This window comes from Dryobates pubescens, chromosome 31, assembly GCF_014839835.1.
Source record: "Dryobates pubescens isolate bDryPub1 chromosome 31, bDryPub1.pri, whole genome shotgun sequence".
NCBI lineage: Eukaryota > Metazoa > Chordata > Aves > Piciformes > Picidae > Dryobates > Dryobates pubescens.
In genome coordinates this window covers 4819934-4834777 of record NC_071642.1, presented here as the reverse complement: position 1 = coordinate 4834777, position 14844 = coordinate 4819934, and the positions used below count along the sequence as shown (strand labels likewise).

Here is a 14844-nt window from a genome sequence, read left to right as displayed (position 1 = left end):
CAGCCTGGAACAGAACCACAAGGACCCTTCTGCAGCTGTGCACCTGCTCTGCACCAGCTTGTCCCTTCTGCAGCTGTGCACCTGCTCTGCACCAGCTTCTCCCTTCTGCAGCTGTGCACCTGCTCTGCACCAGCTTCTCCCTTCTGCAGCTGGGCACCTGCTCTGCACCAGCTTCTCCCTTCTGCAGCTGGGCACCTGCTCTGCACCAGCTTCTCCCAGGAGCCAAGGAGTCCCTTCTGGCTGTGCCACTCACAACCACCCTGCCAGGCCCACGGGGGCCGTGCCACAGAGGATGCCTCAGGCGGAGGGAGGAGGGTCTGAGAGCCAGCCTCTGGCCCCGGGGGAGCTGCGAGCAGCGAGCTGGAGCCTGCAGTGCTGCACCGGCGGCCTCCTGCGGCGCTGCACCGGCAGCCTCCTGCAGAGATGCACCGGCAGCCCCAGCAGCCTGCGGTGCTGCACCAGCGGCCTCCTGCGGTGCTGCACCAGCGGCCTCCTGCAGAGATGCACTGGCAGCCCCAGCAGCCTGCGGTGCTGCACCAGTGGCCTCCTGCGGCGCTGCACCGGCAGCCTCCTGCAGAGATGCACCGGCAGCCTCCTGCAGCCTGCGGTGCTGCACCAGTGGCCTCCTGCAGCGATGCACCAGCAGCCTCCTGCAGCGATGCACCGGCAGCCTCCTGCAGCGATGCACCGGCAGCCTCCTGCAGCGATGCACCGGCAGCCTCCTGCAGCGATGCACCGGCAGCCTCCTGCAGAGATGCACTGGCAGCCCCAGCAGCCTGCGACGCTGCACTGGTGACCTCCTGCGGTGCTGCACCAGCGGCCTCCTGCGGTGCTGCACCGGCAGCCCCAGCAGCCTGCGGTGCTGCACCAGTGGCCTCCTGCGGCGCTGCACCGGCGGCCTCCTGCCTGCGGCGCTGCAGCTGGCCGCGGGCGGCCGGGGGGCTGGGGGAGCATGCGGCTGCGGCGGAGCTTTTATTGCACTGCTTCGAGGAGCTGGAGCAGGAGCAGCAGGGAGACAGAAGGCTCCAGGTCATCGTTTCACCTTGGCATCTTCTTTGATCTTCCAGACCATCAGCTCCATGCAGGCCCTGGCGTCCTCGCTCGAGTCGTGCCCTCCAACTGGGGACAGACAGACAGGGGTGGGGGTCAGCACCTGTGACCACCTTGGCCGAGGGGTGAAGGCCAGGCTGGAGAGAGGGCAGAGCCCAAGGGCAGGACACTCAACACAGCCAAGTGCCAGGTTCTACACATTGGCCACAGCAACCCCAGGCAGTGCTACAGGCTGGGGACAGAGTGGCTGAGAGCAGCCAGGCAGAGAGGGACCCGGGGGTAGTGGTTGATAGTAGGCTGAACAGGAGCCTGCAGTGTGCCCGGGGGCCAAGAAGGCCAATGGCATCCTGGCTTGGATCAGGAAGAGTGTGGCCAGCAGGAGCAGGGAGGTCATTGTGCCCTGTGCTCAGCACTGGTTAGGCCACACCTTGAGTCCCGTGTCCAGCTCTGGGCTCCTCAGTTTAGGAAAGACGTTGAGCTGCTGGAAGGTGTCCAGAGAAGGGCAACAAAGCTGGGGAGGGGTCTGGAGCACAGCCCTGGGAGGAGAGGGATCAAGAGGAAGCCCTCTGCTGGGAGGCCAGGCTGAGAGCCATGGGCTTGGGCAGCCTGGAGAGGAGAAGGCTCCAGGGAGACCTTCTGGTGGCCTTGCAGTGCTTGAAGGGCTGAGCAGAAAGCTGGGGACAGACTTTGCAGCAGGGCCTGTTGGGACAGGCCAAGGGGGGATGGTTTGGGGCTGCAAGAGGGAGCTTGAGAGTGGAGAGAAGGAGAAATGTTTGACCCTGAGGGTGGGGAGAGCCTGGCCCAGGCTGCCCAGAGACCTCCCCTGCCCCAGGAGCACGTTAGGGTGTGCTGGAGGAGATGGAGAGGAGCAAGTCATGCTCCAAACAGGAAGAGCAATCTGAGTTTGCCAGGCAGAGAAGGGAGGGCATGGCCTGGCCTCAGCAGAGCTCCCTCTGCCTCCTCTGGTCCCCACCGAGCCCAGAAGCCAGCAGCTGCTGGCCCTCAACGCAGGCTGCACGCCGAAGCCGCCCGCGGCACAGCCTCCGTCTGCCGGCCCCTTCCCAACCACCGCCAGGAAACCCAACCAAACCCAACCAAACCGACAGGGATCAAGAGGATGAGGAGGAAGCAGCCCACCCCCAGGTGGGCTGGGAGCTGGGGCCCCCCCGGCTCTCACCGCTGTCCTGGATGATGCGCTTGAGGTAGTCGGCCATCAGCGTGCGCAGGGCTCGCTTGTAGGGCAGCCCCAGGCGGTGCGGGAAGACGATGGCAGTGTCCACCACGGTGCCATGGATCAGCTGCAGGGAGGCAGCAGGAAGCACAGGTGTTGATTTTCCACCTCCCACAGGGATGGACACTCCTCAGGGTTAACCACGCTGAGGAGACCTTCTGGTCAGGCTCTGGGGGATGTTGCTGTTAAGCTCCAGCCCAACCGGTCCTGCAGGAGAGGCTCTCAGCCAAAGGTGACCTCCTCCCTCCTCCCCTGCACAGCAGCTTCCCCAAGCCCTGCCCTCAGAGTTCAGCCTCCAGAGCAGGAAGTGTCCTGGGAGAGTTGGGGCTGTTCAGCCTGGAGAAGAGAAGGCTCCAGGGAGACCTCAGAGCAGCTTTCCAGTACCTGAAGGGGCTCCAGGGGAGCTGAGGGCCATTCAGAAGGGGCTGTGGGGATAGGACAAGGGGCAAGGGTTTGAATGTGGAGCAGGGCAGAGTTAGGTTGGACATGAGGATGAAGTTCTGCACAGTGAGGCTGGGGAGACACTGGCACAGGCTGCCCAGGGAGGTGGTTGAGGCTCCATCCCTGGAGGCATTCAGGCTCAGCCTGGCTGTGTCCCTGTGCAGCCTGCTCTGGCTGGAGCTGTCCCTGCTGCCTGCAGGGGGTTGGACAAGATGCCCTTGGAGGCTCCCTCCCAACCCACTGCAAGCTGTGAATCTGTGAGAGCATCTCCCACAATGAACAACTAAGCTGAGGAAGCAGGTGACCACACAAAGCTGGTGGCAGCCTTTCAGCTGCCTCTCAGGAGGTGGAGAGAAGTGGGCAGGATGTGCAAGTCCAGCTGCCCCTAACCCATGGCAGGTCATGGCTGCCTCTACAGAAGAGGCCTCACCTGTGAGGTGCAAACCTCCCTGGAACTTCCTGCCTGGCAGCAGTGAGTCAACAGGAAGTTTGTAACCAGCAAGGATGAAGTGGGACACAGGGATCTCCTGCTCCTGCCATAAGAGCTATGCAGGGGGAGGGAGGGAGGAGGCCCTGGCTGGTCCCATGCCTGGGCACACAGGAGATGGAAGAGCTTTGCTGTCCTCTCAAAGTGTCACCATGCTGGAGATGAGGAAGAAATTGTTGCCAGTGAGGGTGGGGAGAGCCTGGCACAGGTTGCCCAGGGAGGCTGTGGTTGTCCCCTCCCTGAAGGTGTTCAAGGCCAGGCTGGATGAGGCCTTGAGCAACCTGGGCTGGTGGGAGGTGTCCCTGCCCCTGGACCTGCTCCAGCCTCTCAATGTCCTTCTTGGAGTGAGTGGCTCAAAACTGACCCCAGGACTCAAGCTGTGGCCTCCCCAGTGCCATGCTGGGTGCCAGGCTGTAGGTCCACCGTTAAGAGCCTCAGAGCTCAGCTCTGAAGTGCCTCAGAGCAGCTGCAGCTCAGCAGGGACAGGCTGGGAGCTGTGCTGAGCAGCCAGCTGCCAACTCTGGGTAACCTCTGCTGGAGTGCAGTCAGCTCTGGCACCCAGCCAGGCACAGGGACAATCAGTTATGGAGAAGCAGAAGATGGAGAGAGGCTAATGTGGCTTTAAACACAAATGGCAGAGCTGTCACCACTTGGAGCTGGCCACAGCCATCAGCCAGAAGGCAGCTGCCCTGCCAAGGCCGTCAGGGAGGCTGTGCTGACGTGCCAGGGCCTGTCACACTCTGCTCCCTGCCTCTTGGGTTCCTTCTCTTGGCACTGGCTGCCTCTGAGGGCTCCAGGCAGCCACCTCCTGCTGATGGAGCAGGAAATAATCTTTTGGTGATGATGATGAACTCCACAAGAGGCAGGGTAATGGGAGCCACCCAGAGGGGAAGGGATTTGCAGGCAGCCAAAGCTCCTGCTCCCAGCCACCCCCTGAGCTGGCAGCCACAGCCCCTTCAGCATGGCCAAGAGTGGCTGCAGCAAGTTCTGGCTCCTGAGCACTGACTGAAGATTCAGCTCCTGTCTGCCACAAGCTTTCCAGGACACCCTGGAGAAGCCCCTGGAGATCTGTGTGCACAGTGGGCAAGGGGAGGACAGCAGAGGGCTGAGGGGTGCAAGGCTGACTGAGGAGGAGCAAGAAGTGAGACACAGCAAAGGCCAAACTTTGATCAAAGCAGCAGCAGCACAAAGCCCAGCAGAGCAGGCAGGGAGGCTCAGGCAGGCATGGACACTGCTGGGGGCACCAAACTGGGAGGAGTGGCTGAGAACCCAGCAGGCTCTGCTGCCACTAAGAGAGACCTGGCCAGGCTGCAGAGCTGGGGGATAGGAACCTCCTGGAGTTCAAGCAGGGTCCTGCACCTCAGGGAGAAACAACCTCCTGCACCAGGCTCAAAGGATGCTGACACCAAGGGAGGGTTCTTGTGTCTCTGGCAGGGGGGAAAGGTGGATGACTGGAGCTCAGTCCCTCCAAAGAGCTCTGCTCCAGCACCCTCACAGCCACCTCTAGAGAGCTCTGCCCCTCTGGGCAGCACCAGGCACTCAAAGCTGCTGTGCCACCACCAGTGACCCACAGGAGCCTCCCACCACAGGCAGACAGACAGACAGCCAGCTCCTCCCTGCCTCACAGCCAGGAAAGATCTCCTGTCACCTCCTGCTTCTTGGAGCTGAGCAGTTCCACAGCTTGAAGGAGACACCAAACAAAGCCTGGGGTGGGAAAGAAGCAGGGAGGGGTGGCAGGAGCAGACCTGGAGCTTACCTTTAGTGCAAATAAGTCACTCTCCAAGCTGTGCCCTATCAGGATGGTGTCTGCACTGAACATGTTCAGCAGGACAGCCTGGACGTCCCTCAGGGTGATGCTTGTGTTCTCCAGGTCCTCTTCTGTCACACCAGAGAATCTGCACAGCAACAGCAGAGAGGAGGCTTCCATCACTGCACAAGCCACAGGCTCACAGCCTGCTTGGGGTTGGAAGGGACCCTCAAAATCCTCTTGTGCAACCCTCTGCAGGCAGCAGGGACAGCTCCAGCCAGAGCAGGCTGCACAGGGACACAGCCAGGCTGAGCCTGAAGGGCTCCAGGGATGGAGCCTCAGCCACCTCCCTGGGCAGCCTGTGCCAGGCTCTCACCACCCTCCCTGTGCAGAACTCCCTCCTGATGCCCAACCTACCTCTGCCCTGCTCCACATTCAAACCACTGTCCCTCATCCTGGCACTCCCAGCCCTTGTCCCAAGTCCCTCCCCAGCTCTCCTGGAGCCCTTCAGGTACTGGAAGGTTGCTCTGAGGTCTCCCTGGAGCCTTCTCTTCTCCAGGCTCAACAGCCCTAACCCTCCCAGCCTGCCCCCACAGTAGAGGTTCTGCAGCCCTCTGATCCTCTCTGTGGCCTCCTCTGGACCCTCCCCATCAGCTCCAGGTCCTTCCTGTCTTGAGGGCTCCACAGCTGGCCCCAGCCCTGCAGGTGAGGTCTCCCCAGAGCAGAGCAGAGGGGCAGGATCCTCTCTCCAGCTCTGGCCACACTGCTTTGGCTGCAGCCCAGGCTGCCCTTGGCCTCGTGTGCTGCCAGTGCCCAGTGCTGGCTCCTGCCCAGCTTCTCCCCCCCAGCACCCCCAAGTCCTTCTCTGCAGGGCTGCTCTGGATCTCATCACCCCAAGTCTGGATTGCTCCAAGCTAGGTGCAGGACCTTGCCCTTTGCCTTCCTGACCCTCCTGAGGTTCTCCTCAGCCCCCTCTGCAGCCTGGCCAGGTCCCTCTGCCTGGCTCCCATCCTGGCCTTCACTCTTACCAACCACTCCTCTCAGCTTGGTGTCAGTTCCCCAAGGCACAAATCCTGCCAGCCAGTGTGTGACAGTTTAGGCTGTGGGGACAGCCTAAGGGCTGGTCAGTGGAGTTCAAACAAGTGCTGCAGCCACTGCCCCAGCTGAGCCTGAGCAGGCCTCTGAGCCAGGGAAGTCCTTACCTGGTGTTGTAGTCCACCACCTTGGTGTCTGGTTTGACAAAGGTGTCATAGACCACCTTCAGGTCAGAGTTGATCACAGTGACTCTTGTCAGCTCCAGGCCTTGCTTGGTGTAGCACTGCAAGGAACAGAGCAGCCATGGGGAGAGGAGCAGGGCAAGCCCAGCCTGGCACCACCTCAGCTGCAGCTCCCACAGCACAGCACATGGAGTGCAGCCAGCAAGCACTGCCCAGAGAGCTGCAGCTCCTCAGGGGGGCACACAGCCCCCAGGCCATGAATCACAGAGTGGTTTGGTTGGAAGGGAACTTGGAGATGATCAAATCCAACCCTGAACCCAGCACTGCCAGGGCACCACCAACCCCTGGCCCTCAGCACCACATCCCCAAGACTTTGAAACCTCCTCCAGGGATGGAGACTCCACCACTGCCCTCTGGGCAGCCTGGGCCAGGCCTTGACAACCTTCAAGGGGCAGAAATCGCTCCTCATGTCCAACCTGAACCTCCCTTGGGGCAACTTGAGGCCATTTCCTCTTGTCCTACTGCTTGTTCCTAGGGAGAAGAGCTCAACCCCATCCTGGCTCCAGTCTCCCCTCAGGGAGCTGCAGAGAGCAAGAAGGTCTCCTTCAGCCTCCTCCACACTGCCCACCCCCAGCTCCCTCAGCTGCTCCTCCCCAGCCCTCTTCTCCAGCCCCTTCCCCACCTTTGTTGCCCTTCTCTGGAGCTGCTCCAGCCCCTCCACGTCCTTCTTGGAGTGAGAGGCCCAAACCTGAGGCCAGGATTCTTTGCTTACAGTACTCAACAAGAGCAAACTGCCAGGCACAGGAGCAGTGTGACTGAAGAGCTCCCCCGAAGGCGGCAGGGGAAACAAGAGCTGGATCACCACCCCTGGCCTTCCCCAGGGAGCTTCACTGTGGTTGTGCCTTGCCCCTGTGGTTGGGCACTCACCATTTCACAGTCTAAGGCATAGATGCCAGGGTAGCCATCAGTTGTAGGCAGCTTCTCAAAGGTCTTGACAAAGCCATCCAGGCTCTCCTTCCGCCCGTCGTGGACGTGTTGCTGGCAGGGAGAGCGAAGGAGCCAACTGTCAGCCCCCAGCAGGGGGGCAGCCCAGCCAGCCCCCTGCACACCCTCCCCCTTCAACAACATCATTAATCCCAGCAGGCTGGGCTGGAAAGGCACCCCTGGAGCTCACCCACTCCAAACCCCCTGCCCCACCAGGGGCACCCACAGCAGCCTGCCCAGCAGCACAGTGCCCAGAGGGGGTTGGAAGCTCTCCACACCAGGAGGCTCCACAACCTCTCTGGGCAGCCTGCTCCAGGCCTCCAGCAGCCTCACAACAAACAACTTTCTCCTCCTGTTCAGGTGGAACCTCCTGGATTCCAGTTTGTGCCCCTTGCCCTGTCCCTGGGCACCACTGAGCAGAGTCTGGCTGCAGCCTCTTGCCCCTGATACATCCTTTGGCTCTAGCTGAGCATTGCTCAGCTCCCCTCTGGGGCTGCTCTGCTCCAGGCTCTCAGCCTTTGCTCCTCACAGAGCTGCTCCAGGCCCCTCAGCAGCTCTGTAGCCTCCCCTGGACTCTCTTCAGCAGTTCCCTGGCTCTGTGGAACTGGGGAGCCCAGGACTAGACTCAGGACTGCAGCTGTGGCTGCACTCAGGTAGAGCTGATGGGCAGGAGAACCTCCCTTGCCCTGCTGGCCACACTCTTCTTGATGCCCCCCTGCAGACCATCATCCACCTTGGCCATGAGGGCATCTTGCTGGCTCATGGTGAACTTGTTGTCCTCCAGCATTCCCAGATCCTTCCCCACAGGGCTGCTCCCCAGCAGGTCAGCCCTCACTTGTACCCCCAGCCTGCAGCCCCAGTTCCATCTCTGCATCCCAAGCCCACCACCAGCTGGCAGGAGAGCTCAGGGAGTGACTGCTGGAGGGCTTTAAGCCAACACCAGCCCAAGCTGCTGCTGCTGCAAGAGGCACTCCCACTGCTGTCCTCCACTCTCTGCACCCAGCCTGGGAGCCCTCTGCAGGAGGAGCTCCAACTGGATGGTGCCACTGGGCTGCTTTCCAGTGGGGATGCAGCAACATCTAATTGAGGGCAAGACAGAGGCTGCCACAGCCCCTTCTGCCCACTGCCAGGGCTCTAGGCCAGAGGGGATGGTTGCATCACACCCAGAGGTGATTCAAGAGAGACCTGCAGGGAGGTGACTCCTGCACTGCAAGAAGCACTCTGAGAGGCTGGAGCAGGTCCAGAGAAGAGCAACAAAGGTGGGGAAGGGTCTGGAGAAGAGGGCTGGGGAGGAGCAGCTGAGGGAGCTGGGGGTGGGCAGTGTGGAGAAGAGGAGGCTAAGGAAGACCTCTTTGCTCTCTGCAGCTGCCTTAGAGGAGGCTGCAGCCAGCTGGGGGTTGGGCTCTGCTGCCTAGGAACAAGACAGGAGGAAATGGCCTCAGGTTGCCCCAGGGGAGGCTTAGGCTGGACATGAGAAGAAACTTCTTCCCTGAAAGGGTTCTCAAAGACTGGATCAGGCTGCCCAGGGAGGGGGTTGAATGCCCATCCCTGGAGGTGCTTCAGAGCTGCAGAGATGTGGTGCAGAGGGCCATGGTTTGGCAGCAGCCTTGGCAGAGCTGGATAATGGTTGGACTGGGTGAGCTTAGAGGTCTTAGAGGAGATGATTCTAGGAGTCTGTCCTATGATTCTCTCTCCCTCTTCTTCCCCAGGGCAGGGTTGTTGTTGTTTTGTCCCTGCCTAAACCTCAGCTTACTTGAGCAGTCACAGCAGCCTGCATGGGGCCTCCTGCTTCTCACAGAGCTCACCCTTGGAGCAGCCAAGCTCTGCCTGCTCCTCTCAGGAGAGAGAGGCTGGAGAGGTGAGCATCAGAGACACTTGGAAAGCTGAACAGGCAGAGGGATGGCCAGAGCCAAGGTCTGCCTGGCTCTGCAGGTGCTTACTGCAGCTGCAGCTCAGAGGACAGCAAGAAGGCAGCTGGGCCAGCCCTGAGGACAGCCTCTCCTTGTCTCCCAAGCCAGCACTGCTCAAGGGCCACAGCCTTTGCACTTTCCCAGGAGCAAGAGGCCACACTGCTCTGTGCCCATCCTGTGCCCATGGCTCTGAGTGGCAGAGCAGACAACCAGGCCAGCAGGGAGTGAACACTGCCCCCCCTACAGCCTGATCTCTCATCACAGAGTCATGGAATGGTTTGGGTTGGAAAAGCCCTCCAGGATCATCCAATCCAACCAGCAGCCCAACACCAAACCATGGCCCCAAGTGCCAGGGCCACAGGGTTCTGGAACACCTCCAGGCATGGGGACTCCACCACCTCCCTGAGCAGCCTCTTCCAGCCCCTGACCATTCCTCCAGCAAAGAAATTCTTCCTCCTCTCCAACCCAACCCTCCCCTGGCACAATTTGAGGCCATTTCCTCTCCTTCTAGCACCTGATCCCAGGGAGCAGAGCCCAACCCCCACCTCCCTGCAGCCTCCTCTCAGGGGGCTGTGGAGAGCAATGAGATCTCCCCTCAGGATCCTCCTCTCCCCTGTCACACCAAGTGCCCAGGCAGGGAAGGAAAGGAATGAGAACTAAACCCCTGGGGTGCTCTTCAGCACCAATTGATGTTCTGCAGCTCTCCAATCCTCCCTTGCTGAGAGGAGGGTGAGAAAGTTGCTTGTGTTTGCCAGGCCAGAGGCAGCAGCAGGCTGGGTTCTCACAAAGGGCAGCAGGATGTGGAGCACAGCTCTGTCCTGCCACCTCCTGCCACAGCAGCCAACTGCAGCAGGAGCCTGAGACACCTCGGGGGGGGTGCAGGGAACAGACCCAGGCCTGCTGCTCTCACCATGGAGTCATTAAGGTGGGAAAAGACCTCCAAGACCATCAAGTCCAACCTTCTACCCAGCACCTCCATGACCAGCAGATCATGTCCTGAAGTCCCACATCCACTCATTTCTTGAACACCTCCAGGGGTGGGGACTCCACCACCTCCCTGGGCAGCCTGTGGCAGTCCCTGACCACTCCTCCAGCAAAGAAATTCTTCCTCCTCTCCAACCTAACCTTCCCCTGCCACAATTTCAGGCCATTGCCTCTCTTTCTAGCACCTGATCCTAGGGAGCAGAGCCCAGCCCCCACCTCCCTGCAGCCTTCTCTCAGGAGCTGCAGAGAGCAATGAGGTCTCCCTCAGCCTCCTCTTCTCCACACTAACCACCCCCAGCTCCCTCAGCTGCTCCTCCCCAGCCCTGTTCTCCAGACCCTTCCCCAGCTTGGTTGCCCTTCTCTGGACCTGCTCCAGCCTCTCAGTGTCCTTCTTGGAGGGACCAAAGACTGACTCTGGCATTTGGCTTCAGCAGTGCCCAGTCCAGGGGCACCATCCCTGCCCTGCTCCTGCTGCCCACACCACTGCTGCTCCAGGCCAGGCTGCTGCTGCCCTTCTTGCCCACCTGGGCACTGCTGGCTCATCTTCAGCTGCTGTCAACCAACATCCCCAGGCTGCTCCTCTCACAGAATGTTAGGGGTTGGGAGGGACCTCCAGAGATCACCCAGACCAACCCCCACCCCTGCCAGAGCAGGGTCAGCTAGGGCAGGTCACACAGGAAAACATCCAAGCAGGTTCTGAATGTCTCCAGAGAAGGAGACTTCACCACTTCTGCCAGCAGAGGACAAAGGGCACAAGGAAAGGTGTTGCTCAATCACTTACTTTAGCAACCTGGCAGCCTGGTGACCCCACAGCTCCTGAGCAGCAGCTGTAATGGGTTTCCCATCCTCCTGGCACTGGAAGGACAAGAGAGGAGAGTCAAGGAGGAGAGTCCTGGTGACAGACTGAAAGTTGTCTCTCCCATGCAGAGGCTCCTTGGGTGAGCACAGCAGCAGTGATGTGTCACATCAAAGGGAGAAATCAGATCTGCATGCAGCCAGCTAAAGAATTTAAAGTCCCTTATCCTCTGCCAGACAAACTCCAGAATCACCTGGATGCTCTGATGGCAAAGCACAGCAGAGCTCAAACTAGGTTAGTGTCTCACTGCCAATGAATCCAACCAAGGCAGCAAATCTGTCCTGGGCAGTGACACAGCCACAGAGTCACAGAAGGGTTTGGGTTGGAAGGGACCTTAAAGTTCATCCAGTTCCAACCCCCTGCCTTGGGCAGGGACACCTCCCACCAGCACAGATTGCTCAAGGCCTCATCCAGCCTGGCCCTGAACACCTCCAGGCAGGGAACATCCACAGCCTCCCTGGGCAACCTGTGCCAGTGTCTCCCCACCCTCACTCTCAACAATTTCTTCCTCATCTCCACTCTCAATCTCCCCTTTCCCAGCTCATAGCCATTGTCCTTTGTTCTGTCCCTCCCAGCCCTTGTCACAAGTCCCTCCCCAGCTCTTCTGGAGCTCTTTCAGCTACTGGAAGGCTGCTCTGAGGTCTCCCTGGAGCCAATGCTCCAAACCTGGCCTCCTAAACCCCTTGTTCTTCCCAAAGGCACCAAAGGTTTGGTGTTCCTTTGACATTTGTAAAGGAAGAGATGAACAGCCTCTGCTCCAGCCCCAGCGGCACCACCGCCTCGCAGCAGCTCCCTGCTGAGCTGCCTGAGCAGCTGCAGCAGGGCCACCCAGTGACAAAAGCAGGAACTGTCACAGCCTGCCAGCAGGACAGCCCCAGGATGTTCATGGAGGCTCCATCCAGCTCCACAATCCTGCCCCCAGGGGCTGCTGGGGACCAGGAGAGGAAGTTGGAGACTCCCCAGGACAGATTCACAGAGTGCATGGGGTTGGGAGGGAGCCTCCAAGGGCAGCTTGGCCAACCCCCTGCAGGCAGCAGGGGCACCTCCAGCCAGAGCAGGCTGCACAGGGACACAGCCAGGCTGACCTTGAATGTTTCCAGGGATGGAGCCTCAGCCACCTCCCTGGGCAGCCTGTGCCAGTGTCTCCCCAGCCTCACTGTGCAGAGCTTCCTCCTGATGTCCAACCTAACCCTGCCCTGCTCCACTTCCAAACCACTGCCCCTCGGCCTCTCCCCACAGGCCCTTCTGCACAGCCCCTGGCCAGCCTGGAGGTGGCCTGGGAGGAGCTGCAGGCGCTGGGAGGAGCTGCATGCCCCGGCAGGAGCCGCAGGCCCGGGGGTACCTCTCTGCTTGCGCAGCCGCCCCCAGTGGTGGACGCACTCCTCCTTGCGCAGGCAGCTCCCCGAGGCTGTCACCATGTACTCCGTGCCACAGCGACAGCAGATCCTGCAGGAGGCTGCAAGAGAAGACAGAAGCAACAGTCAGGACCCCAGAAACCCAGAACCACTCCCCCTCCCCAACCCCAGACACCGGGGGGACAACGTCTCCTGTGTAAAAGCACAGAAAGGGAGGGGGTGGAAGGGACCTCTGGAGATCACCCACTCCAAACCCCCTGCTCCAGCAGGGCACCCAGGGCAGTTCCCACAGCAACACATCCAGCTGGGTCTGGAAAGTCTCCACACCAGGAGACTCCACAACCTCTCTGGGCAGCCTGCTGCAGGCCTCCAGCACCCTCACACCAAACAACTTTCTCCTCCTGTTCAGGTGGAACCTCCTGGGTTCCAGTTTGTGCCCTTTTGCCCCTTGTCCTACCACTGGGCAGAGCCTGGCCCCAGCCTCTTGCCTCCCACAGCTCCTTTAGCTCTTGCTGAGCATTGCTCAGCTCCCCTCTGGGGCTGCTCTTCTGCAGGCTCTCAGCCCCAGGGCTCTCAGCCTTCCCTTGGTCTGTCAGTGCTGTGACCATGGTCAGTGGAGCACAATGGTCTGGAGTGGTGCTGTGCAGGGCTGGGAATGTTCTAGCAGCTCAGATGCTCACCCTGGAGCTCACAGAGCTGCATGAAGAGCAGCAGCAGAACAATCAGCTCCTTTGCTGTGCCCAGGCTGCCCAGAGAGGTTGTGGAGTCTCCTTCTCTGGAGACAATCCAACCCCACCTGGATGTGCTCTGGGTGACCTGCCCTGGGTGACCCTGCTGTGGCAGGGGGGTTGGACTGGGCCCAGGAACATATCCAGCTGGGTCTGGAAAGTCTGCACACAAGGAGACCCCACAGCCTCTCTGGGCAGCCTGCTGCAGGCCTCCAGCACCCTCACACCAAAGAAGTTTCTTCTCATATTGAGGTGGAACTCCCTGGGTTCCAGTTTGTGCCCAATGCCCCTCGTCCTGGCACAGGACACCACTGAACAGAGCCTGGTCCCTGCTGCTTGCCTCCCACCCCTCAGATATTGACAGACATTCATCAGATGCCTCTCAGCCTTCTCCTCTCCAGGGCTCTCAGCCCTTCCCCATCAGAGCTGTTTCAGTCTCTTCAGCATCCTCATAGCCTCCCTTGGACTCTCCCCAGTAGTTCTCTGTCCCTCTTGAACTGGGGAGCCCAGAACTGGACACAGTATTCCAGGAGTGGTCTCACCAGGGCAGAGCAGAGGAGAAGCTCCCTTGACCTGCTGGCCACACTCTCCTAAATGCACCCCAGAAGCCCCTTGACCTTCTTTGCCACATGGCCTCATTGCTGTCCCATGGAGAACTTACTGTCCCCCAGCACTCCCAGGACCTTCTCCATGGAGCTGCTTTCCAGCAGGTTCCCCCTCACCTGTCCTGGTGCAGGAGGTTGTTCCTGCTCAGGTGCAGGACTCTACACTTGCCCTGGTTGGACCTCATGAGGTTTTTCTCTCCCCCTGTCCAGGTAAAGCTGGATGGCAGCTCAGCCTGATGGGGTCTCAGCCACTCCTCCCAGTTTGGTACCATCAGCTCTGTCTCCTCACCCAGGTTGTTGAGGAAGATGCTGGATAGGACTGGCCCCAGCCCTGAGGAACACCACAAGCTACAGGCCCCCAGCTGGACTCTGCACAACCCTCTGAGCTCTGGTGGTTAGCCAGCTCCAAAGGACTGAGATGTTGCTTCCAGCAGGTCCCTCTGACAATGCAGCCCCACAGCATCTGCTCCCCCCCAGCACCTCTCAGGCACACCCCAGACTCCCCAGTGAGCAGCTTCAGCTTCATCACAGCTCACAGCAACATCTGCTGCCTGGCTCCTCCACCCCCAGCCCAGGAGCTGTGCTCTAACAGAGTTATTTTAAGGAACAGGATAAATAAGTCATGTGTTGGACACCAGAGCTAATGAAGCCTGGCTTCCAGGGCATCTGTGCCTTCTCACTTCCCAGTGACAGTCAGTTTCTGCCTGGGCACAGCTTTTCCCTAAGGAGTCTCCAGCATCTAGAGATGGGAAGACTCACAGCCCAGCCTGGGCCACCAAGGGGGCAGGCACAGACCCTGCCCCTCCTGACATCTGTGCTGCTGCTGCCACAGCTCAGGGAGGGGAGATGCAAACAGCCACAGGACCACAGAGTGACAGAATGGGAGGGGTTGGAAGGGACCTCTGGAGATCATCCAGTCCAACCCCCCCTGCCACAGCAGGGTCACCCAGAACACATCCAGGTGGGGTTGGATTGTCTCCAGAGAAGGAGACTCCACAACCTCTCTGGGCAGCCTGGGCACAGCAAAGGAGCTGATTGTTCTGCTGCTGCTCTTCATGCAGCTCTGTGAGCTCCAGGGTGAGCATCTGAGCTGCTAGAACATTCCCAGCCCTGCACAGCACCAGTCCAGACCATTGTGCTCCACTGACCATGGTCACAGCACTGACAGACCAAGGGAAGGCTGAGAGCCCTGGGGCTGAGAGCCTGCAGAAGAGCAGCCCCAGAGGGGATCTGAGCAATGCTCAGCAAG

The 14844-nt window shown here is 60.2% G+C and overlaps 1 protein-coding gene across 1 annotated transcript in view; it reads right to left on the bottom strand.

The window, feature by feature from the left end:
• Nucleotides 1-936: 936 nt before the first annotated feature.
• The window catches only part of REXO1 (RNA exonuclease 1 homolog), a 48205-nt gene continuing 34297 nt past the window's right edge, over nucleotides 937-14844 (bottom strand). Inside the window, exons 10-16 of the mRNA XM_054175314.1 lie at nucleotides 12250-12363; nucleotides 10833-10906; nucleotides 7101-7211; nucleotides 6159-6274; nucleotides 4966-5104; nucleotides 2228-2348; nucleotides 937-1119 (exon numbers count right to left, since the gene is read on the bottom strand). Of these exons, the coding sequence (XP_054031289.1) occupies nucleotides 1031-1119; nucleotides 2228-2348; nucleotides 4966-5104; nucleotides 6159-6274; nucleotides 7101-7211; nucleotides 10833-10906; nucleotides 12250-12363 (764 nt within the window). The 3' untranslated portion in view covers nucleotides 937-1030. The remainder of the gene's footprint in view (nucleotides 1120-2227; nucleotides 2349-4965; nucleotides 5105-6158; nucleotides 6275-7100; nucleotides 7212-10832; nucleotides 10907-12249; nucleotides 12364-14844) is intronic.